Here is a 26,652-nt window from a genome sequence, read left to right as displayed (position 1 = left end):
CGGTAACATAGTGAATTAGGCTTCTAATAAGCACAGCTCCTTAGCTGACATGACTACTTTACACAATATCTCCGTCAATTAAAACACGAAGCTAATCGATTCTATCTTAGTTGCATGAATAAAGTAGAAGATGCGAAGTTAGAACAGTATAGGCACTTGCTAAAATTTAACATCTCTAGATTGTTAAAAGAATTAGAGCATCTGAACCCGTTTAGTTACAGAGCGAACAACATATAGGTAATGAATTTGACCCTTAAACCGACTACTGAACAGAAATGCTTCATAGGGCCTAATGTGTGTAATGTGTATAGAGAGTCTCTTATCTGATAGGAAGCAAAGCTAGATCTGAGTGTTTTATGTATATCACTTAAAGTGTTGTTTTACTTCCCTAAATTACAGTCATTTATCATACTATTCAACTTGATGATAAATGTATCTATTAAAGAATTCGAATAAAACACCTTTAGTTTGAGAAGCTGTTATATTCGCAGTGCAAGTCTCCAAATAGACCGTAAGTCACTAAATTTTAGAAAGTCTTATGTATATTTATGTATAAATCTGTATTGGATCTTTTCAAAGAATTTAACTTATACCTCTCAAAACTCTGTGATGTGTGAAATTTTTCCAGAAATTTATGTAGAGTGGATCCTACTTTTATAATGTCGTTTTTCTACAGAAGTATCTAAAGCCACAGACAGAGAGAAATTAAAAATCTCTTCATAATATAATGTGAATATTTGTCCAAATAGAGATTCTATGTTTAGTTTACCCATACTTTTCAATAAATATTTGCAGAAAGATATGCAAATAAAACGTAAGGCATGGAAACTTTGATTCATTCACTTTGATGAATCATTTTTTTACCGATATTAAATGAAGTAATACTGCAAGATTAAAAATTTCTATGGATCAATTTTCTTTTAAATTAATATTAGAACTGGAACACAGTCCAAAGTTCAAACTCTACTCTGTAGATAAACCAAATAATGTAGCTGTTAGGTTTTTTCGGTTGCATTTCTAGCTTCGCAATAAAGGTTTTCAATGTCTTTATGTTTCATGTTTAAAGATAAAAATATTAGCAATGAACAGAAACTAGTAGTAGTCATCAAACAAGTGTGTAATTGGGTTGTTATTAATTAAAATTGATAAGTGTTTTTTTATTTGGGTTCAACACAATGTGGGGGATTTCCATGCAATTACGATAATAATATATTACAAAAGCGGTTGAAGCTAGTGCTTTTGAATACGACTTAAACAGTTGTGACGATATTTGCTTTATAGGTCCAATCTAAACGAAACGTTATTGCAAAGCAACAAATTGGATTATGAAACGAAACTGAGTTGTAGGCTAGCAGATCTGCGGAATACAGTGATTAATCGATGATAGTCTTTATGTGTTTAGCCTTAAATTCTAGCACAACTGTTATTGCATCTTTGCAAATAAGGTTTCTAATTTAACTATGTCTACCATTTAACCAGCCTTGACAGTATTTCTCAAGCACCAAACTGTATCGTCATCTTCACTTAAGAGTGCCTTTGATACGATTTTGTTGATTTTAGTTCGCATTATATTATCTATTACGATTAATAATGTTTTGTGTATATATCAAACCTGTAAACCTATGTCTTTTCTTCAGCTATACCATCCATAAGGCATTGTTTTAAAATATCCATGCAAAAACTCCTACTCTGCTAAAATATCGTTCAAAATCGACTGAACATATTGGAAGAAGAAGTTAAGGTCATATTCTTTCTGCATTTAGGTTTTTCCATCTATTGAAGAGATTAAAGGAAAACTAAAACAAAGCATGTCTTCGATAATCTCTCAACTCTTCTTAAATACTTTTTATCCCTATAAATAAGAGTTTTTAATGCAACCGATTCTTTTTTAAAACTTTTTTTGAACTAACAATTTTTAAGTATTTTTTAATGTGTATCATACCAAACTTGATCTACTAAAGGCGTGTATTAATTTCAACTACTGAAAATGTATATATAATATGTGTGAAATGAAAATATATACATTTTTATCCCAGACATTGTTCCTCCTTTCTTGGTAACAACACGGATTTTTCAAATGTTTCTTGAAACGGTTTTTTCTAATAAATAATTTAAGAACAATTTGATAAGTTCTTTATTTGAAAAAGAAAGGAAGGGAATTTGTGAAAAGACAGGACATATAAGATAAGAATATTTATCTTTTCATTAGTATCAAGTTTATCGAAAATATAAAAATAGCAACTCCTTAATCTTTTTTTCTAACTTACTTTAAAATCTTAATTCTTAATGACTTAATGACTGTTTAAAGATTCAAGCTCAAGAGCCCCTAATTTCCCTAAAACCGTTAAAAATCGAAAAGTAAGAACATATCTCATTTTTATGACACAGTTTTACTCTTTCGGAGTGATTTTAATGTGCTTATAACTGACAACCAGATGACGCTGCGGAAACTAGAAAAAAGTGTTGGAAACAAGTTTCACATTATAAATCACCACTTGTAAATATTTAGTTACCCCGTAGCGTAAATGCTGATAAATGCTTATTAATGCATAATGTTAGACAAAATATATTAAACTCATTGTATATAACAAAAATAATAATAAAATTAAAAAGAAGAAGAATAAATTGACAAAAAAATAAAATTAATAATATATGAAACTTTATAGCAAATAAATTATATTAAAAAGAGAATAAATAATATTAAAATATGAAAGAAATTTAAGTAAATATTAAAAAAAATTATAAATTAATAAATAAAAATAAACTTAAAAATAATCAAAAAAAAAACAATAAAAATAAATAAAAAAAAATTAAAAATAAATAAATTAATTTGTAATAAATTGTAAATAAATTTGTTAAAAACTTGGAAAATTAAGTTTATAAAGACAACCACTAAACGGCATTACGTACATAAAGTTATAAAGTACATAGAACAAAAAAAAGTTCGATAACCAAATACTTTGCACATATAGGATTGTTCAACATTTGTATCAACTGATATAAAATCTCTCGTCAAAAAACAAATTTCAATTGGTTCTTTTGTTTTCTCTAAGTTTTCCATAAGAAAACTATAAGATTATTTATATTGCTCAATAACTTAATGCAACTATCCTAAAACAAGAAGTAATTTATATAATTGTTATGTGAGTAGAAAATAAATTCGAATCTATGTTCAAACATAATATAATATTATACATATAATTTTAAACTGCATAATATACTTAAAATAATAATAATATCTTTGTTAGAAATTTGATTAAATTCCAATTTTGTTTTCGATTGGTAAATCTGAATTTGTTTTCCATCTGTTGTTTTCTGCTCAAATTTTGTGGTCCAATCGAAAGTAATTCCAACAATATTTGACATATGTTGACAAAACAACAACTGTAAACTATAGTGTAGTTTTAATAGTCTGACAAAATATCTGAAGCATAAATTATAAATTAATTTCTAGTGTTATATATTTTACGTAAGATTAAGCGATCGAAAATAAAAACTGTACTAACAGTAAATCTCGGATTTAAAAATTACTCAAAGTTTGGCAATCAAAAACAACATAAGCATTATGTGAAATATTTCCTAGTGGGTCGTATATAACTTATTCAGGGAAGAGTAACGCAATCTTATTCACGTACTCAGTACGAAAATATTCGTCGTACTTTTTACTTTTTTGCAGCAGATGAGAATTTACCTGTTTTGACATTTTATAGATATTGTTAAATAATAAAAAATTAAAAGAAAATGTAAAAAACAATACAAAAATAATATCAAACACTAAAACGAAGCAGTGCAAATTCAGATTGAAAAGGGAACGGTGAAGAAACTGCAAGCATTGAAATAAATTTTATAAAAATAAATGAACTAAATAAATAAATTGTTGTGTTGTTATTCAAAATAAATAATAAAAATTACAAATAATATTAGTTTTTGTGCTAAATACCCAATTGATAAGCTAAATACATTAGTCTGTATTTAGTTGCGTGGATTTAATATAAATTTAATATATGAGAAAAATAAATAAAGAAAATGTCTAAACTGAACAAATATATTAGTAAAGTCAAAATTTAAGCTAAAACGTAATAAAATAATATTTTTACAATACGTGGAATATTTAATTAAATTAAAAGAAATAATTTAATAAATTTATAAACAACAACAACTACTAAAGCAATTGAGTTACTTAAAAGTATTCACACGCATATTAAAGCACCACCAATAACAACAGCAACAACACAACAGTGACAGACGAATCAGCAGAGCACCTACCTTGAGGATGAAATGCCTAAAATGCAGGCAAAATTAATAAAATAAATTCGTACTCGAGCTACTCAAGGCAGCAAATATTTAAAAATAAAATTAATTTACAATTAAATAAATTTTTGTGAACAGAAAATTTGCAAAAATGCTGGAAAGGAGAAATTTTATATACGGAATTCTTGGCTTTTTGCTAATAACAACGCAACTGCTAAGTGTGATTAGGTAAGCCACACGGAACAACAACAAATTTATCTGAAAATTTAAGTACACAAACTATTTTAAAAAACAATTCAAGAAAAAAGTATCTGAGAAATCCAGTCAAAGTGTAATTAAAAGAAAGTTGATAATAAGCACAACAACATTTCGTATTGACATTGTTGTTGTTGTTGTTTTGATGACAACGTTTTGTCACACAAAAAAAAATAATGCGACGTCAATTAAAAAAAAAGTACATTGTAAAAATTATTATAAAAGTTTTATTTTTTTGTTTTACTTTTTTTTATTTTGTTTAAAGAAAACAAATGTCTGTTCAACGAAATGTTTGTTGGCTTTTCCATTGACCATAAATAGTTAATTTAATAAAATAGCAACTGCAGTTGCATTTGTAATCATTAGTCACTGATTGAAATACACTACGATCGATAAATAAAAATTAACATAATATATTAATCATTATATGGATTAAAATATACGACTATATGAACAGCTTATTGCAGCAAGATACCTAACTCAGTGTTTTGAAAGTTCCAAATTCTGTTAAAAATAGTCCAACATTAGGTGGAATAAACTCTCTGTGTAAAAAGGTCCAGCGCTTATATTAATACCTACACAATATCACTAAAATTCCAAATCTACAGACTCTTTCTTTTAGGCCGTGTGCGAGTTAGTCTAAGTTGATGCTAAACCAAATGGGAGATTTTTTGGAATTTTTTGCTCTGCACACATTTACCCATTTATCAATACGTATCGACACATCACTACATTATCGACCTAACTTAAAATTTCACTCATTCAGAACGCAACTTAGCCTAACTCGCACACGTCCTTAACAGTATGTATAAAAAACACCTCGATATTCTGGTCCCACCTATTAGACAATGAGTTTTAGTAAAGTCAAGTATTCTCAATAATTTTTTTCACTGCATTATATGTCAAAATAACTTAGTTTGCGAGATATCGTGCTCTAAAGTTGAACATTTTTACACACAATAGACGTATCGTTATCAAATAGACTTCCACGGCGTATGAGAATGGCACCAACCGAAAGTTTTATTAATTTTCCAAGAAGAAGCAGAGGAACTCAGGTACCTCTCTGTAATAAATCGAAATATTTTTCTTAGATCTGTTGTGTTAGTATATGAGTAATGTTGTTATAAGATATAAATACTTTCTTAAATACAAACTCATTGTCTTTCAAATTTATAGATATAAATTTTTCTATTTTTCGCTCATTTGATTGGAGGATAGGATAAAGACAGTTAACATAATCAGTCAGTTGAACATTGTGCCAAAATAAACTAATACTGGATTTTGGATTCACACGAGAATCTGAAATTGTTTATTTTAGTGTTCAAACCTACAGTTATCTACTAATTTAAGCTTCGTCACTGTTATAGCTCTATAATCAATTACAAGCAAAACTTTCTTCTCACTCCAGTATAAATCAAAATATATTTCATTGAATTTGTATTTGAAGTAGAAGATTATTCAATATTTCAATATAATAAATAATATATAAAATGAAATAATAATAATTTATTTACTATAAATAAATAATAACTATTACAAATAAAAAAAATAATAATTTGTTTATTTATTTATTGTTACTTACAATAAATAATTTAAATAAAAATGATTTAACCGAAGTTTTTTTTAAAAAATTGCAAATCTGTTTTTCAAAACTGAAAAGTGGAATGTGGACATTTATAGATATATTAAATTAAGTATATAAGAATTATGCTACAAATTAATTATATTCGCGTTTTATTATACGTGTTTCTAAATTTTTGTTGTAGTATGTCCTAAACAATACTTGCAATGTTCCCAATGTCAACCATCGCGCCCCACCTTGGAAAACAGTAATCTCTCTCTACACATATATAATTATATGCAATTTATACAAAACATTTTAACAAATGTGATTCTCATTCAGTTTATTTCAAATTTCATATAAATTATCAAAAAGCACAATTTATTTAACATACAAAATGAAATTCTCATTCGGTTTATATAAAATTTCCTTCAAATAAGCAAAAAAATATTTGTCATAATATATGGCAAGTGGCTAACATCTTAAGGATGTACTCTCATGTATATGAAATTTGGTGATGACTTATCAAAATATTTTTGGTTTCAGCTTTTTATTATGCAGCACAAAAAACATCAATTATAGATGTTTTTTAAAATTAAAATATATAAAAATCGTTGTTAATAAAAATTAAATTTTCCACATTTTAAAGAGCAGGCATAGAACACATGTCGGAGTGATTCAAATCGATTAACGATAAGCTATAATTGCCTGTTCAACTCAACAAAAATAACTATAATAACTTATAATAAATCAATAATAATTTTATTGTTTTTGTTTCATTACTCATAAAAATTTAAACAGATAGAAAGTCGAATAAACATATATATAGTAATTCTTGATTTGATTTTTGAAAATACAGTTGAATGGATTTTAACTGAAATATTGTAACCATATAAATTGATACTTCCAATACATTTGATTTTAGACAAAAATGTTTTATGTTTGGATACTTTTATGACGAATTTTCAGTAAACGTGGATTTAGGTATCTTGCGTTCTTTATAATCCTTATGAAAAACACTGGGCTTTATACAACAGACCGCCTGAAATGGCGTATATTGTATTATAGGTTTCATCTAATCTTAATATCTTTTATAATGGTAACTTTAATTAAGATACACTTAATACTGGTACCATTACTTATGGTATCCACGGTTGCCACTTATGGTACTTTAATTGGTACTTTTTTTTTTTTTTCGTTTGGTACTCATGTTCAAAAAATGGTATATTTTTGACGACCCAACTTTATTGTGGATATTTCCAATTAATTTTTTTTTATAAATGCAACTTTGCACTATTTTATATTTTGTTCATTTATAACACTATGAAAAACAGAACGAAAAAACAAAAAGGCCAAAAAAATGGAACGGTACCTTTCCATTAATAGTGATATCCCTAATATTATTACCTTTAATAATGGTACCCTTATTAATGATGCTTTTAATAATGATACCTTTAATAATATTATACTTAATAATGGAACGCTAAATTATAACTCAAATAGCTTACGGGTCTACGCTCTGGAGCCAGTTTTTTAAGGCGGTCTAATGATGCTTGCCTCATCATTACTCATCAGTATTCTGAAGACACTCAGAATAATGTTGCATGCCATTTTTTAGAATTTAATAATAAACAATTTTGTATATATTTACTAACATATGTATATGCATATATCTCTATTTTAAACTAGTCATCAAAATAATTATTTATTTTAATTTTTATTTACGCTTAACAAAAAAGCGATTGTATCTGTAACTTTCTAGCGTAGCGTGCCATACTTTTTCATTTTCTACAGCTTAAACTCTATTTATAAACTGTTTTCATACATTTTAGTTGAACTTTGAAGTTGACTGCCGAGTCAACAAATTTATTTTTTGTATTAAATTTAAATTTATTAAATTAATTAACATATGCTAAAATATAAAGCAAGTCTACGAACGAACAATGGCAATAATTATATGCTAAAAAATAATAATTTTGCAAAGGCAATATATTATTATATGAAATATATCTAGCAGAGACGTTGTTAGTTATAAGAAAATCGATTAGTCAACAGCACCTTTCACATAAACGAAAGGTAAAATTTCATTATCGGTGAGTATCGTTTTCAATATATTTGGTAGTAAAGACGAAATAACTGAGTACTCCTATACGCCTTTCTTGAGTAAATTGCTCACGTTAATTATTTTATATCAAGCTTAAATATATATCTGATACACAATATGATTTTAATCAAAAACTCTTGGTGTTTGAAATATCTAAATATATGTATATGTATATATATTTATTTCTTTGTTTTTGTTTAATAATATTTTTAGTTCAATGTTTTCTAATACTTATATAAAAAAATCGTAATAATAATATATATATTACTTGCTGACGTACTTTGTCTTGCCTTTGTTTTTGTGATACGAAATGCAAAATTTACTTTATCAGTCAGAACATGTGAGAATATACTTGTTTTCTAACTAACAATAGCAAAACAATTTTACAATTTTAAATAAATTTGTTTCTTTGTAAATTTACAAAAAAACAAAAAAGAAATAATTTTAATTATATTAGATAAATGACCCAGCAAGAAATTGTGCTTACACCCACGTCCATTGAAGTAATTAATGCTATGGTGCATTACAAATTAATCAAATTTTTAAATGTGTAACCAGAATGGTACAGGTCGACTTCCACGCTACAGCAATAATACTAAAGACATCTTATTACAATTTAATATAATAATATACATATATTTAATAATAATAGGAATATCTTACTACAGTTTTTATGTAATGCACTACTATTCACTAAGTTAATTACTTATAATAAAACTATAATGACTGTATTTAATATAAAATTAAAATTTAAAATCCATATTATATATTTCTAATATTAGTGCAATAACACATTTTATTATATATATTATTGAAAGCATTATCAATTTTACGGTTGATAACAATTTTGCGCATTAACTATCTTTTGCATTACTTCGTAATGAAAACAGTAATGTCTTATCTCTAATAATATGTGTACATTTAAATATTTCGAAATGTAAAGTAAAATGAAATGTATTATTATAAATATAATGAATAATTTTGCTGACTGTTACTATGCTACAGTCTGGGGATTCTCGAAAATGTACAATAAAGCCTAATATAATATTATGCAAGTTCCACCGAACAAAACAGTGTAGTGTACGATAACATGTCATTAATAGAGGGGTTTCGAAAGTAGTTAAATACAACAAAAGAAATTCTTTTAATATTATTTTTATTAATAGAATTCTTGGCTGACCATACAACAGTTTCGAGTATTGCAAAATATCCATCATCAGTGGTCTTGGAATTATTTCTTATAATCAAATTTTCGTCAATAATTTTTTGAGACTGCAAGTGCCAACGGTTGAACTTCTACACTGCCAAATTTGAAGCACAGAGTAACATATCATGTTATTTTGAAATACCTATTACATTCAGATCAATATAATCCATTTTTATTGATCTTAATAAAAATGTATTATGGAATTATTCTAACAACTCACAATACTTAATATTTGTTATTATTAGTTCTATTCTACTAAAATAGTTCGAATGCTCTATTCTAACAACTGTACGGTTTAATTAGACTTAATGCTCTACTAATAAGAGCTAAAATAAATTTGTAATGAAATGATATGTCTGCATCGTAGAATTTAACTGCTGGGTTAATATCATTCAATCCTAAATAAATGAGAAGATGAAGAGTTTGATTAAAGTCAAAAAAAAAAAGAGAATTTAAAAGTACCTTTTAATTCTATATCTTCTATTCACTGCCTTTAAGTCATTATGTTCATATGGATCCTACTATCACTTGAGTTCAATCAAAGTCAAAAGGTTATTGTTGTAGTCAAATGCCAAAATACATAAAAGATTGATAAGACTCTGCACAATGGAGAAAGTAATATAGGGAAAGAAAAGAGTAAAGTAAAGGGTATAAAATAGAATACTCAAATGATATTATTAATCCGTAAATTCGTGAATGATTGAGTCTGCATACTAAAACCATTCATTTATGGTGATCAAATGTTACTCAACACTCTCTTGATTGTCTTTAACGGGTTCATATGACTGTTTATGATCACAAACGTAAATAACAGTAGTGGGTCAGTGGTTACAATTTTAGATAAGGTTGTAAATTTTTCAAATTCAAACACTAAGCCTTAAATTCATACTCTTCTTTACTTTTTCAAGATAAAAGTTCATACTACAAAGTGATTTATAAAGCAAATAGCTATAAATGTTTATATGATATATATTATATTATTTATACTCACTTCAGATTTAGTTAGTTAACCAGATTTCAGTAAACAATGATATTTTGATGCTATTGAGAGGTTAAAGCGAGAGTTAATGATGGTTGGTGGTTAAATCATCGGTAAACAAGTTTGTAGTACTGAGCATTATAAACATTACCTTGGTCCATATTCCCTATAACCTAACCCATGTATTCGTCTTATATATCCTTTCATGTTAATATTTTATATATTACATTGAATTCAAACTCCATACACATATAATTTCGATAATAATTATATATAAAACATTGAAAATAATTCTGAAGAAATCAGTGTTTCGCGATCGAACGTGCCTCTACAAGATGAAGAAGAAAACGTACGTGAAAATTAATTGAAATTTTTTCTAATAAATCAAAAAATGTTTCCATATTTTATAATCAGCAAGAACATGTGCTATACAAATTATTATAATCTAAAAAAATTATAAAATTATTATCGATTTATAATTTTAAAATACCTAAACGAACAAATAGTAAAATATTTCAAAAAAAAAAAAGGAGAATTCTTAACCAAAATATAATACGAAGATCTTTTAGAGAATTCCAGTACCTGTTTAGATCCTAATACTCCACAAATTAATTTGTAAAATATGAGACTCAAATAAACTAGTATCTAATATTACCTCACATTTGTAAGAACTTGCAGTAAGAGAAATTATTATTAAACTTGAAAATAGTCTTACTTTTCTCATTATTTAGTAAATTATTTCTGATTTCCTAATATTTATAAAATAACACTTTTGGTTTAAATAATTTTACTTTTACAATTACCTATTTTTAAATAAAAATGGAATAATTTTAATAGATTATATATTATAATTAATAGAGATATTTTATTTTATTTATTAAAATGTATAGATTATTATATTATAATAGATTATATATAATAGAATATATAATATTAGATTTATTATTATAATAGAATAGCAACTTTCTATGACATGAAAGGAGAACCCACTAATATGCTTTAATCCCAATTTAAGTTATCCTATAAAAAAATATATTAATTTAGTCCTACTGTTACCTTATAAAAAGCAACTACTTTTTGCCAACTACAATGACAGCCTATCGTTCATCTATATTTTTAGGACTTTCTTTGAAGTAAAAACATCTTACGAAAGTCATATAAATGAGTATACCTACTTCATAATCAATCTAGTATACGACTACAAATAAATGTTCAATAATGCAATAAGGGACAGAACACTATACACTGATAACTTTTTTGAGAGCTACTACAACTAAAACAATGACCTATTGGAAAATATATCAATTTGCTTAACTTGATATATTTTTTTACAGGCAGATTTAAAACTCTCTGAATAGATTTCTTTTATTGAATTATTTCTATTTTATATCTATAAAAATAAAAAAATATATATATTTACATATATAATATAGGAATATATATATTTATATAAGTAATATAAAAATATATATTATATATATAGTATTTAACAACAAGAAAAAGAGGATTTAAAAAAACTAAATTTACTACAAATTTCAATTTATATATATTATATACATCCTTATTTACAATAAATTTTTAATTTCGAATATTATTTCCTTTTTCAGTTCAGCGATTCCAGAAAAAATCGACAGCAGTGAGGAATCAGAAACTAAAAGTAAAAGTCAATTTGATTCAGATGAGTTTTTCTTACCGGAATACGAAGATGATATTGATTTCGATTTAGACGTAAAGGGTTCTAAGAGTATGGAATCCGCAGATAACGAATGGGATGTTCTAATTTTCACACAACAGTGGCCAGTGACTACATGTTATCATTGGAGAGAGGAAGATAAATCGCATGAATGCAAATTGCCAGATAATAAAGAATTCTGGACTATACATGGCATATGGCCGACAAAGCTGGGACAAATAGGACCGAGTTTTTGTAATAAAAGTGCTGATTTCGATTTGGATCAATTGGAGAAAATTGAAGCACAACTCGAAACATTTTGGCCAACTATACATGATGACAGTGATGCTGATTATTTGTGGAAGCACGAGTGGTTAAAGCATGGCACCTGTGCTGCACTATTGGAGAAACTGAATAATGAACTTAAGTATTTTTCACAAGGTTTGAATTGGAGAGACGAGTACTTGATATCAAATATACTAGCTGATTCAGGCATACATCCCGATTCAAATAATACCGTTGTAGCTTTGCAAACTGCATTGATTAAGGGATTAGGTCGTAACCCAACTATACACTGTATTTACGATAATAAGCGAGATATAAGTTATTTGGATGAAATCCGAATTTGTTTTAATAAAAGTATGGATTTAGTCGATTGTGATGGCGTTATACCTGGCGATGCAGTATCTATTGATTATCCTGGTGGCACAGTGATAACAAATTGTCATATATCAAAACCAGTCAATTATCCAAGTATTGTGCCACCATTGGAACGCAAACAAGCTGAAAAATGGAAGTTCCCAGTGGTGAATATGTATAAGCTATTACAGTTCATCATGTGGTTTACACTTTAAGCTAAAACTAAAACTAAAACTAAAAGTTTATATCAAGAAGAATATTAGGGCGATTTTATAAATAAAAATATTTAAACGAAATTCTCTTAGAGGGAATATGGATTGAAAAGTGATCGTAAATGATGAGGCATAATATCTATTAGATTGAAAATTATTTTAATGTAAAAAATGCCAGGATTCCGGAAAGCATTTGAGTGAAAACTAAATTTTAATTATTTTTTAAGGAATGTAATGCAATTTTTTTAAAACACACATAATCACAATTAATTTTTATAAAGGAATTGTTTGAGAGCAATTTAAATAATAAATAATAATATTTTTCTAATAAATCTAATGCAGGCAGAATGAGGGAAGTAAGTAATCAAGTATAAACGACAAACTTTGCAAACGAAAAGAATGAAATTAGGTTCAAAACGTAATATAGTTATAAAAATTTATAGTTTCTGTAGTTTTTTAAGCTTTTATCATAGGTCAATAATAGATATATACGACATATACGAGTATACACAGAAATATGTGAACGTAATAATTTTATGAAGATTTTATCAAGCTAATCTGCACTAGATTTTTAGCACGAAATAATTATTAAAAATTATCATGGAATGTTTTATGAAATAAATTGTAAAAAAAAAACTAAAATCAACTAATATCAAAATTATATATAAATTTTTTTGTTTATATTAAATTTCGCTGATTTTATCAAACTAATTTGTTGTGTTTTTATATAATTAAACAATATTTAAATATACCATAGTATCTGACAAATTTCTTTCTCTAATAAGATAAAATCTCAGACTAAGCAATACTTTTACAACTAAGTATGCTTGTGGTAGTCACCAACTTCCAAAAATGGGATTAAAGGAAACTCACCGAAATTCACAGAAAACTCACTGAATTGCAGGATAAGAGGTTTGCCCTACGATTACCAGGAAACATACCGCGTTCATTTATACGACCTTCAGTGCACCAAATGAGATGTGTTAAATTAAGAGTCATTGTGTAATGTATCCATAACCATAAGCTATCTAGATTTCTCTAGAAGACTATTTCCAGCAGTAGCAGAGTAGATCTCGTAGAAAGCTTGACATTAGCTCCAGCTGATGGATTATACCCTATACCTACAATCTATATTTATGTTGTAGATAATATTAGGATTTAGAGACTATGACATGAGCTGTGAGTACCTCCAAATACAGATATCACAAAGTAGAAGTTGTAAGTTAACTTCATAACTTTAAGTTATGAAAAGATCATCGGCATTTTAATTTTTTTTTATAGGCAATAATTAGTCACCTAGAAGCGAAAGATCCTTTACTCATAGATCCTTTCAAACTTTCGGATTATTGTATTCAAATCATGAGGAAAATTATGTGACGGAAACCTCTTCTATTCTCTTATAGTCGGTTATAGCACCAACGTTAGGTGATAATGTCGAATCTCATTACCTTCTCCCTCTCTCTCTCTTGCCCGGGTACATAAAAAAGAATCTTACCACTTCTTTAAAATAGAGCCATAAAATTTGTAGATGTGTTCGAACATGGGAATAAAACAATTTTACGAAGGGCCATCTCTACCTCATAAAGTCATTCGATACTTTGTTCCGAGGAGAAAGTACCGTTACACTGTTTTATATGTATAGAACTGTTTCCAGAGAGAACCGTGTCTACCTTCTAAAGTCATTTGCACTTTCAGATGACAAAATATCCCATCCAACATGGACTTTACAAAAATTTTTCAATACAATTTATCTGTAACTACTTATTCACTGATTTAATAAGATTAATCAATGGATTTATTACATCTAAAATTTTATTAACAACTATTATTATTATAGATAGGCTGTGCATGCACTAAGACCTGAAACATCTTCTGTGCAACCTTTCGTCCAAATAGTCTATTTACCGATATGTTGTCTATTCTATATGTTGTATAGTCAAAATTATTATTGTCTGCACTTCACAATTATAAAGAATTACTTTTGTATATTATAGACGCAAGAAACCAACATAAGAAGTGGCAGTATTAATTCGATGTATATAAAGAAGTACAAAGGGACTACCAATATTGAGACGAAGCATAGACTCCGTTGAATCTGTAGGGATGACACAATACATTTGCGATAACGACAAACAATAACTAATGTAATTTCTTAAAAGTTCATACATTAAGTGTAATAGACTCCTCTAGGTATGTAGTACCTAATCTTATATAAGTTCACACGTTCTGTTCACTGTAGTTCTTTGTGAAGACTGTACCTATTTCTACTTGAATTTTATGTTTAAATAAGTTGAATTAAATATGTTTATTTCAACATTTATTATGACTGTCTTACGAGCATAATAAATTTTTGGCGTCAAACAAAAAACATATATTTTAATATATGTATGTAAAAAAAACTCGTTTGCAGTAATACAGAACTGCAAAGAGGAAAAAAAACATTAGTATATATTTTTACACAGTAGTTAACGCAGCATACAAACTTCAGTAGGCAAAGAAATTTAAACGTCAATTCAATTCAATTTAAAATCACTAAATTACATGTTACAGATAATTTTAATAGTTATACTTCCCTTTAAAAAAATACATAGTTACAAATTACAGCAAAAATTTAACCGAAGAACGTGTGGTTTATATACTATATAAAGACATAGTAAGTTATAATATCGTTTGTTGCGGATTTGATATTAGATTGCTTTGGTCATGGTAAGTACTGCCGATGGCACTAAACCCAATACATCTAATGGCTTCTCAAAATCCTCAGAGTTGAAGACTTTTCGGGGAAATGTAGTCATTAAACCAAAAGCATCTTCGATATTCGTTTTCATCTGTATAAATACACGAACCGCTGACAATTGCTCTTTAACATTAAAAGTCTCGGTAAGTGTAGAACCATCTTGCAAACGTATCTGTATTCGTGTTTGACTGTATTCTTTGGTTGGAGTTTTAGCAGTAGTTGTAGCATTGGTGGTTGATGAAACTTTAGGAAGTTCAGGTTGTTTCTCGTCTCTAATCATTAATTTTTTTAGTTTTAAAATTATAAAAATTTTTTAATTATAAACAACAAACCTTGCTTTACGCGCTGCTTTGTCAGCTTCAATTTGTGCGCGCACACGATCACGTGCGGCTTTTTCTTCAGCCTTATCGCGTTTACGTTGATCAACAATTTTTTTCATTTCCATTTCTTCCATGCGTCTGCGCGCTTCAGCCATTTCTTTACCAGATTTGATGCGATTTTTTTCTCGTTCTAATGCATCTGCCACCTCTCGATCTTGTCGCTCACGTCGTTTTTCTTTAAGTCTTTGCTCAAGTATTACCAGTTGTGCATCTTTCTCTTCTTGAGTTAATGGCTTCTTTTCTTCGGTGGACTCCGAGAAATTGCTGTGCCCAGTTTTCGCAGCATGAAATTCAAGTTCAGATTGGTCTTTACATAGTTTACCGCAGTCATCACATTTTAGTGACTTAGCAGTTGGAGCTGGTGTACTAGTTGAAGGCGCACTGGCTGTCTCACCTGTACTTGTGCCCGGTTGTTCTTCTTGAACATTTGTTGACTTTGGTAGCTCTTCGTCACCATGCGCCAACAGCCATTCCATTGCAGCCTCGACGCTTTGATTATTTGTGACTTTAATAGCGTACTCACTGTATATGAAATAGTTTAAAATTTTATATATACTTAAATGCAACCGGTACTTTCCCTCACTTGTCGCTAAATCTACTTACGCTTTGTCCTTTGAAAACCCCATATCTATCAATGTAATTAATGTTTCAGCATTAGACATGTTGTTCAATTTTTTTGCACTTTAATATTTAATAAAAATTACGTTAAAATATTCGGTTATAATCCTAAATTAAAACAATTTGTGACCAAACAGCACCTATCACATACAATGACAGACTATTGTTACCTTTACGGTGTGTTCAGCGTAGGACAACGCAAGTTGATACTCCGCACTGTGTTCGGAATATATGAATGACTGGTTTTTATAAATTGAATTTAATATAAGATAATAAATTGTTACATTACAAATATTATGTAATTCAATTACATTAAATGTGATCTAATATTCTATTTAAATTTTTGTGATATTTGCCAACGGTTTTGATTATGTGCATTGTTTGATATAATACTATATGTGGATTGTGATTACTATAATTATCGGGTGTCAGTCAGCGATTTTTTTAAACCAACTTAAAATGCTTGTAGCCATATCAAATAATTGCCAATCACTGTATTTGTTATTTTTCCAATACTTTCAATTCTTACACTTCTATTGAAAGTTGCAATTAAAGTGCTGCAAATGTGTGCCGATAATATGATTATTTGCACAGTGAACGTTGAAACAAAGAAGTGAAGCTATATCATATATTATTAAAATTCAGAAATATTAATTAAAGTCAGTGTAGCATTTTCAAATATCGACAGATATGTTACGGTCTCTCAGATGCTCTCATTTACTCGAAAATTTGCTAAACGTATTTGTGTATACACAGTGTTACTTAAAGTTACTATGAGTAGGTTGTGGAACAGGCCTATTTTATTTCAAACAAAATTTTTATTTATGTGTGAATCAGCTGTTTTGGTTTGAATTTAAATTTTCGAATTGTTTATTTGCGGGGAACTGGTGAAAGTAAAAAAATTCTGAAACTTTAATTGTACTAACTATTAAAAATAAATAGTGAAATGGATAAAAACAAGTATTTTGTTAAGTAAACTAAGTTTTACAACACAGCCAGAATAAAAAATAAATAATATATTTCGAGATAGTGACTCTGATGATAATTTAGAATTGGTTAATTTATGATTATATAAAGGAAAAAAGAAACTATAAAATTACATATCATGTTGTTTCGATATAAGAGAAAAAGGTTATCAAAAGTCATTTCAAACCTCGCAGTCTTTTTAATTCTTTTATTATAAAATTCCCCTCTTAAGCAACAAACCGTTGCGATATTTCATTCACAAATTCATCATATATTAGAAAATATATTAAATAATTGCGATTTATAATGTGTAAACACAATTTTTTATTGTTTTGTAATTGCAGAAAAGTTGTTGGTGAATATGGCACAAAAATTTTTCTTTCCTTCATTATGTCTGTAAAAATAATATAAAATAAAATTTTATGAGTCCTAAGGCGTTCTAACTCTATCTGTAAACGGAATTCTAACTCACTTTTTTAAAACAGAAAGCATTTAAAAATATTTGCACTTATTATTGTGAAACTTTACTCTTATTTTTCAAATTCGGAAGGCTGTTCCATGAAAACTTGTACAAAGAGCGCAATACAATGTTCAGAGAGCCAAATTTCCTTAATTTGGTAAAAATGAAATTAAGTTAATTTCGAAAATGTTCATACTGTCTCAAATTAAGGAAATTGTATGATTTTGGGTACAAATCGAATGTTAAAAAGTATATGCTCCAAACACCATTTGTATCTGGGAAATTTTAAAAGTAGATTATTATAACTATAAACGATGGCATTCAGTAGTTTTATTTGCTTTAGTGGATTTCAACTATGTGAATTATTATTTTTCACTCGATTTTAAATTAATAACAGTAAGTTTTTTTTTCTTTATTCAAATTTAAAAATTTGCACTGCTTTCAAAATATTTTATCGGTTCTATTAAAATCAACTGTCATTGACATTTATATAAAAAAATGTCACTTTTTCGTTATCTCAACATTATCTTTTGCTTAAAATTTATCCTACGCATAATTGCATTTGAAATGTTCTTTAATTTCAGCTTTCGTTTCAACGCCACTTTCTTTGATCTCGTTCTTACCTTAAGCCTTAATTTCGCTGAAATGAAATTAAAATTTTTGCGAAATAAGGGTGTGTCTAAACATTGCATACACTGGTATTGTATTTGTGTTATGCTCTTAGTTTTTACTTTACTCGAGTTTTACTACGAGTAGTTAGTGGAACAAACCTATTATATGTGATTGTTTAACATATATAAATATTTAGAATAATTTTGAGTAAAATGCAACCCTGTCGCGAAAATTTTTTGACAACTTCAGCGTTTTCATATAATCAACTTTATCAACTTCAGTAAAAAACAGTTTGGCGTCACAAAACACAACGAAAGAAGGGCTAAAGGAATTTGAAAGGAAAACGCTATTTTTGTAAGTTGATAAACCACTTCCAAGAAAAATGAGGAAGTTGACTGTTAAATTGGATCGGATGTCTTACGTCAACGAACAATTGGATCAAATTCAGGATATTATAACTGATTTACGGATCCGTAAATGCGCAGTTCGTCTCAAGAAAATTAATAGTGAGTACTTGCTGAATCTGTCATTGTCGAAGCACAGCGGTTACAAGATTAAACGTTTGCGTGTTAGAGTACCAAAAATCTATATTAATAGTATATCGCCAGCATTATCAACAATAAGCAATATAAGCTCAGTCAGAGAGGGTAAATATTGGCTACTTCAACAATTTTTGTAAATAATTAAGTGACGCTTCTTTCAGATACGGCACCAGCCAACATATAGGAACAGCCACACCATATATGGAATTTTACATTAAAATTTAAGTCATTTTTACTGCCCTGAAAAAAAATGTACAAAATTGGTGGTGTGAAGCTTTATTAAATAAAAATGAGGTTAAAAATATCCTTTTGTTAATTGCACTATTTGTACTGTTTAGTAATGGAAAAACATAAGCAAAATAAGTGCATAAATATCACTTTTACATTTAAAAATATAAACTAATGTCCTTAATAGCGATATAAGCAAATTTGTGTAACATACGTAATTCTGTAATAAACTTTAGTGCCATCAGTGGCCATTTAACATAAAAGCAAGTAGTTTTAATTCTGGAAAGGTGCTTTGGTGTTGTATGTATTCCGGCGATATTAGCAGTGATGAATTAAGGTTGTTATAATTTATTATTTAATAAATTGTTTTAAATGTCTCAATCTGTCAAATATCAAAATAAATCATTAAAATGTGTTGTGAATATTGTCATCAATTCCCCCAATTGCTAATCTAATTAGAGATAGCATGCCGCCCCCTTCTGATAAGAATCAGACGTCATTTTATACTTCTGTTATGTTTTTTAATCGAACTCTGTGAATGTGATTAATGAATCAGAGAATACATAAAAAAATTAGCTATTATAATCGATAGAACATATTGTATGGAATAAAAATTATTATTGAAAATGTTTTATAGTATTTATATTGTTATTGTTGTTGTAACCCACTGGGATCTGAAAGCAGATAACATGTAAGGATTACAATACGAATACATGGGTAAGGGAGTGGATAGAGGGGGATATGGTGAAGAGGATAAAGGAAGGGGTGGTATAATTTGAAACTAACCAGGACTCGGCCGATGAAACCTAGCTACCTCAAGGGACGAGTCCAACGGTCGATAGGACTTAAATTAGTGTCTGCATTGGGACACGAAAACAGATGGGGACATCGGGGGGGATGGAGCTGCAATTTGGGCACACATTAGGAATGGACGTGTTTATACGTGACAAGTAACTGTTCAGCACATGGCTATATCCTGATCTCAATTGAGCAAGGACAGTTCTTGCTGCACGAGGAAGACTACGTTCATCCTGGAAAATGTTAGGCGGAGGCCTATTGAGGACCTTGTTGGGAGTCAACCTAGGTCTCGAAGAAGATATTGCATTGGTGTGGAGTGCTTTTAGTCCACGTTTGTACTCGATCTCACTGATGTTAGCTCCATTGCAATATTGGTCGATATGATTATTAAAGGTTGGATCGCCGTTGGGATGTCCATCTGTGTGGCACGCGAGTAGAAATTGCTTGGACAGCAGTTGGTTGTGTTCTTTTACAAGAAGAAACTTCGATTCCGCATGAAGATGGTCAACATGCGACATACGATGGCAGCCGGTTGCAATTCGTAAGACTGTGTTTTCACACAGTATTTATAGTTATTTACTCAAAATGTGCGATCTTTTTGTTATTAATATATCATTGTCGATCAGCCTATAAAATAACATCGATAATGGTTGCAATTCTTATTAAGACTCCATTGTTGTTGTTGTCTGGCTGTATAGCTCTTTTTAGGAATACTGAACTCAACGAGTAGGAGCCGAACTCAACGAATGACTCCGGAATGTAGACTCGGCAGTTCTTGGAACCAAAGAGTCATGAGCTATTCCAGGATTCCGTTTTTTAATTTAATGTCATGTAATGCTGTTGAAATCACTCTCCATAAGTAATTCTTTGAACAAAATCTTGTTGTTGTTGTGGATTAGGATATGGAAGGATGATTGTTGAAAGTAGGGGGAGAAGAAAAAGGGTTGGATTGGAGGATAGAACGATTTTGATGTCAACAAAGTAATTCTATTTTAGTTGCTAAAGAGTCTAATAGCAAGTACCCTTTCAAGAATAATAATAATATTTAGTCCTACATATGCAATCTACTTCTTCACAAAGACAATTTTTTAAAACACCCGTCTTAATCTGTATTAATTTATTGTTTATTGACTTTAGTAATTGTCTCTTCCCTTCCTCAACTCCCCAGGCACTAAATGAAAGAGTTAATTACACTTCACACCTATTACTCTTATTGCTATATAGTCTTGACGGAACGAATTTGACTCACGTCAAACTATCTGTTTATCTGTACCAGTGGAGAGTATGTCTCCAAAATCAAACATTGGAGTTATCACAAAGTTGAAATTTCGAAAATGAATAATAATTCTTTGTAATTATTGCTGACAATATTTTTTTTTTCATGATTGTGAATAATATAATTTTTCATGCCTTTTGCAGTAAAATAATAAATAGAAAAAATAACGTATTTTTTAGGAACAATGACGACACGAAATACGAATAATTTCCGAAATCATTCGTTGACAGTTAACTGGAAATTTTGTGTGTACTTCCAAAAAACGTTCACAATGGACGAATTTTTAGTGTTGACAACCATGCGATTTGAGCTGCTTATTAGTTAAGCGGTTTCAAAAAGATTGGATTATATAAGCCGGCGGTGTTGTTGTTTCATATGTTATATTTAAAATAGGCAGTTCTTTTGTAATATGCTTACAAAAGAAAAGGCCTAATATAACTCGATATAATAGCACATTCACATTGTCTCATTTAAGCCGTTTTGCACACTATAACCACTAATGATGATGATTTACTATACAAACATCTTTCATATAAATAAGCTTATTATCAATAAAACAGCTTATTTAAGGCGAAAATTGTCGAAATTAACAAAAGTTGAAATATTTGTCATATACTTCATTTGTAAAATATAAACAAAAATTTGTAAAATATAAACAAACAACAGCTGAGCTGTAAACAAAGGCACTGAGGAAGTAAATTTTTATAAAATCTTTGTTTTTCTTAATTAAATGTAAATGTAATTGATATATACGGACCTATTCTGTGCACTTGACAGATTTGAATTCTTTAATAAAATTTTTGATTTTTATAAAGCAAAAAGCGTTTTGGTATTCTGGACATATTTTGACAAATTTCAAAGCTCAAGTACCTAATGCTTCTCACCACACTATGGTGTAAAGTGTTTTGTATATAAAATTGTTCGTAATTGTTCGTAACTGTTCGTAAAAAAGAGCATATATTTTAAATTGTCGAAAGCATTTTTCATGTATTCAAATCACAATAAAAAAAATGCTTGTAAGGAGCGTATATTTTAGTTAAAAAAAGAGCTTTTTATTTATGTCACAGAATACCAAAACCTTTACAGCAGTCAATTTTGACAAGTGTCAATGTTTGACAATTTTATAAAGTGCACAGAATAGGTCCGATAAAATGTATATATATGATTTAATTTATCAATTTTCTATTTAATTTTTTTATGTAATATATTATTAAGTCCATATGCGAGTTCGAGTTTATAAACTTTTATCAGCTGCAGAAATAAGCTTATTATAATGTGAACGTTTCCTAATTAATAGAAATTAACAAGTGCCTATATGAGACAGTGCGAATGTACTACTATTGCATTCAACTTCGTTTTCTATGTTTTTTATGTGTGTTTTTTTTTAAGTGGCAGTAACCTACATATTTTTCAAATACAACTCTGTTTAATTTCCTTATTTCTTTCAATGTTTTTAGTCAGCTGTCAAATAATGAAAACTAAAATATAAGTGAAGTTTCCATTTAATTTGGTTAAACTTGTATCCCTTCAAATAGTTAAATTTTTAGTTAGTAGTCTTACAAAAACATATTAAGACGCTTATAATATTGTCTTAATATGAATTGGTACCAAGGAAGCATACCGGAGGCGATCCAGAAATCCAAGACCAAAAATGCAATTTTCGTCGTTTACGTTGAAGGTAGGTGATGAAATTAAACATGAAAACATGCAAAACTAACAGGCCACGTATATTTAAAATATATTTTACAATAAAAATATTGAATTTCGTTTTTAGGTAAAGATGAGGCTTCGCAAAGAATTACAGAATTCTTAAATGATGAAAAAATTCGCGGCAAGTTGGAAACTGATAATTTCATTGCTATCAAAATAGAGAGCGAAACTCAAGAGTATATGCAGTTCGCTTCCGTGTGTAAGTAAACAAGGCTTGTTAAATAATTATTATTTCTATAAACTTTTGAAATTTGTCTTATATAATACAATATAGACAAAGTTGTTCCTATACCATCATTATTTTTTATTGGTCAAACTGGTACACCATTGGATATCGGCACTGGCATTATTTCGTCCGTAAATGAGTTGGATGATAAGATTATTAATGTTTTGCAAATTTCTGGGAAAGTAACTTCTGCATCGACTTCACTGATTGAGGCCGAACAAGCACATATTGAGGCAAGCATTCCTGCAGCATCTAACACGGCAGCTAAAGACTTGGTGACAAAGAATAGTGTTGAAGATATTCTAGAGCATGTTGTAGAAGAACCGGTTATACCTGAAAATGTCTCAACTGCAGCGGAGATAACTGAATGTACCGATGTTAGTGGAGCGGCTTGTGTTGTAAATGAAGAAAATATGGTTAAGACAAAGTCAACTAAATCTGCAGAAGGTGATAAAGAATATGAAATAATATGTGATGGTGATGTTTGCTACAAGAAATTGAAAGAGAAAACGGATGAACGGGAAGCAGCAGGAAACACACCAAGTCAAGATGATCCAACGACTTCAAATAATGACGAAGCTATTTTAACTGATGTCAATGCACGCCTTGCCGAAACCAGAAAAACAATGGAGGAACAGCGTAAGAAACGTATTGAAGAAGAAAACATTTTGGAAAAGGAACGTGAACTGCGTCGCAGGAAGGAGGGTAAGGTTATGCAAAATTTACAGGAGTGGCAAAGAGATCAGGAGTTGAAAGAAATGAAGGTATGTTGTTTAAGTTTTTTTACGTGGTTTATTCTCTTTAATAATTAAGTAAAAACTTAACTATACATTATTTGCCTTTAGGAGAATATACGTCGCGATCGTTTGGAAGAACAAGCTGCACGTGAACGTATTCGCGCACAAATTGCTGCTGATCGTGCAGAACGTGCACAGAAGTTTACTGCAGACATACCCAAACCAACTCCTTCTGAACCTACCACTTCGCAAGCTGCTTCAACCTCCAGTGTAGGGATTGACTCTACACGTATACAATTCCGTATTCCTAATGGTGAGAATAAGAATCAGGTGTTTAAGCGAACAGTTACACTTTCCGAAGTGCGTGCTTATGTTAAGAATGAATTGTTGCCGGGAACGGGTATTAAAACTTTCGTTCTATCTACCAACTATCCTAAACGTGAATTAACAACTGAATTTGACACTAAGACCATGGAAGAATTGGAACTTATTCCCAGTGCTGTTATATTGGTTATTCCCAAGGATACTGGTGGACCGTCAGCTATAATAGCGCGTAGGGGTGGCCTTATGAATATTTTTGTTACAATATTTTGGGCTATGCTGACTCCTGCACTCATGATTTTCAGCTATTTTAGAAATATGAGCAAACGTGACGATCCTGGTAATCTTGGAGCTCAAAAGCGTGTCAATGAAGAGCAGGGTCTCAATTTGGATGCAGCGTAATTATTTTTTAATAAATTTCATTTAAAAAAATTAATTTCATTTACACTTTCATGTTGCAGCATTAAGCGACGAAATTTGGACCCTTTTCTGCCATCAAACTCCAGTCCACCAGACGGTGGTGTTGGTGCTGGTAGCAGTGGTGTTGGTAGAAGTGGTGCAGGAGTGACACCAACCGGTAATAATGAATCAATCCAATCTTTCCGTCGCTATGGTGGCTCAAACATTCACCGCCTACGGGACAATCAAAAGGATTCGGATGACGATAATGCCACTTGGAATGGCAATTCAACGCAACAACAATAAGCTTCATTCCACGTAATTTAAATTTCTATTTGCAGACGCAACTAAAAATTTGTTAGTATTTTTAATTATTTATATTATGCTTTTGTTGTCTGTGGTTGGGTTTAAATGATTAAAATTTTTCGCTTTGAATGTGTGGGGATAATGCATAGATTTGCTTGGCAAAAACTATTTCACGTTAAATTGATTATATATAACAAATTTTACTTCAAATATTGTAAAACATTAAATGGATTAAAATCAAATTAAGTAAACTAACTAAATCATAGTGTTTTCATTTGTATTAGTGTTTAGTTTTATCTAATTTGTTTATGGGGTGAATATAATAAATATTGATCGATTAGATAATTGTCACTTAAATGCTACGAACTTATAAGAATGGTTGAATAAAATAAAATCCGTATATTGGTGAAGAAAAAAAATTGCATGCTTTATGCTTGCAGTAAGTACTGGTTTCTGATTGAAATGTCTTTGAAACCCAGTTTAAATTCCATTAATTTTTGATAATTCATTTATTCCGAACTTATTCCAGTTTTGATAATTTCTTTTAGTAGATAACTGTCTTAGTAGAGGTTATCGCTTGATATCCAAACTGATTGCATCGTAATAGTGTTTGTAAACTTGCCTTGCCTTTTGATTATCGCATTAGTGTCGATGATGGTAGACTTCATTCATTTTGTGCATAGTTAGGAAGCCTAGCCTATGGGTTTACAATAATTAATATTTACAGTGAAGTTTTAAAAGCGAACCACCTCTTCTTATTTGGCACTACAGTCCAGTATGAACCTTGGCCTCCCTCACGATCTGCCCCCATCTGTCCCTATTTTCTGCTACTCTCTTCCAGTTCAGTACTCCAATCCTTTCTGCATCACCATACACGTTGTCATCCCATCTTGTTCTTGGCCTACCTCTGTGCCTGGTTGTCATCGGCTTTGCGTTGAATATGCTGTTCGGCTTTCTCTCCGACCCCATTCTTATTACATTGTAACTTTTGGGACTTAATATATCTCACTATATTTTCGTTTGTAAGCAGTTCTTCAATTTCATTATTTGGTCGACTTTGAAAACTTTCTGCATCAATTTGGATTGGCCCGTAGTTTTGGCGAACTATTTTTCTTTCAAAAATTCGTCATTGTCCATATTTCTGAACCATATGAAGCTACCTAACTTGCATTAAAGCATCTAGTCGGCTCATGTTCGCGATATCTTGATATCTGTTCTCGATAGTTGTGTTTTGAGTTAACACTACGATAGAAATTACGATCACAGATAGCATATTATGTTCCCTATCCGGTTGACGGCTTGCAGAACTAGCTAAATGAAGAACAATATATAATAATAATATATACAATTATTAAGATGCTTAGATTATATTCTGTTAGAAGTTAGTTTTTCTTTAATTTGGCAGCACCACGTATTATTAGAATAAAATTTGAGACATTCATGCTTTAACTTTTAC

At 29.5% G+C, this 26,652-nt stretch overlaps 3 protein-coding genes across 3 annotated transcripts; 2 read left to right on the top strand and 1 right to left on the bottom strand.

Moving 5' to 3' along the window:
• Window positions 1-3,643: 3,643 nt before the first annotated feature.
• Window positions 3,644-13,507, top strand: LOC119668275 (ribonuclease Oy). The gene is made up of 2 exons (XM_038077730.1): window positions 3,644-4,479; window positions 11,965-13,507. Exons 1-2 carry the CDS (start codon window positions 4,403-4,405, stop codon window positions 12,881-12,883), a joined length of 996 nt encoding a protein of 331 aa, XP_037933658.1. The 5' UTR covers window positions 3,644-4,402; the 3' UTR covers window positions 12,884-13,507.
• A 2,001-nt stretch (window positions 13,508-15,508) lies between these two features.
• Window positions 15,509-25,432, top strand: LOC119684271 (UBX domain-containing protein 4). The gene is made up of 6 exons (XM_038098313.1): window positions 15,509-15,586; window positions 22,955-23,175; window positions 23,272-23,406; window positions 23,482-24,197; window positions 24,279-24,889; window positions 24,953-25,432. Exons 2-6 carry the CDS (start codon window positions 23,094-23,096, stop codon window positions 25,194-25,196), a joined length of 1,788 nt encoding a protein of 595 aa, XP_037954241.1. The 5' UTR covers window positions 15,509-15,586; window positions 22,955-23,093; the 3' UTR covers window positions 25,197-25,432.
• LOC119684358 (UBX domain-containing protein 1) lies at window positions 15,550-16,784 on the bottom strand. The gene is made up of 3 exons (XM_038098418.1): window positions 16,601-16,784; window positions 15,950-16,519; window positions 15,550-15,889 (listed from the first exon to the last, which is right to left on the bottom strand). Exons 1-3 carry the CDS (start codon window positions 16,657-16,659, stop codon window positions 15,568-15,570), a joined length of 951 nt encoding a protein of 316 aa, XP_037954346.1. The 5' UTR covers window positions 16,660-16,784; the 3' UTR covers window positions 15,550-15,567.
• Window positions 25,433-26,652: the final 1,220 nt, after the last annotated feature.

The sequence above is a fragment of the Teleopsis dalmanni genome, chromosome 1, assembly GCF_002237135.1.
Source record: "Teleopsis dalmanni isolate 2A chromosome 1, ASM223713v2, whole genome shotgun sequence".
In the NCBI taxonomy this organism is placed as follows: Eukaryota; Metazoa; Arthropoda; class Insecta; order Diptera; family Diopsidae; genus Teleopsis; species Teleopsis dalmanni.
The sequence above is the reverse complement of the archived record's forward strand: the minus strand, read 5'-3'. Positions and strand labels throughout refer to the sequence as shown.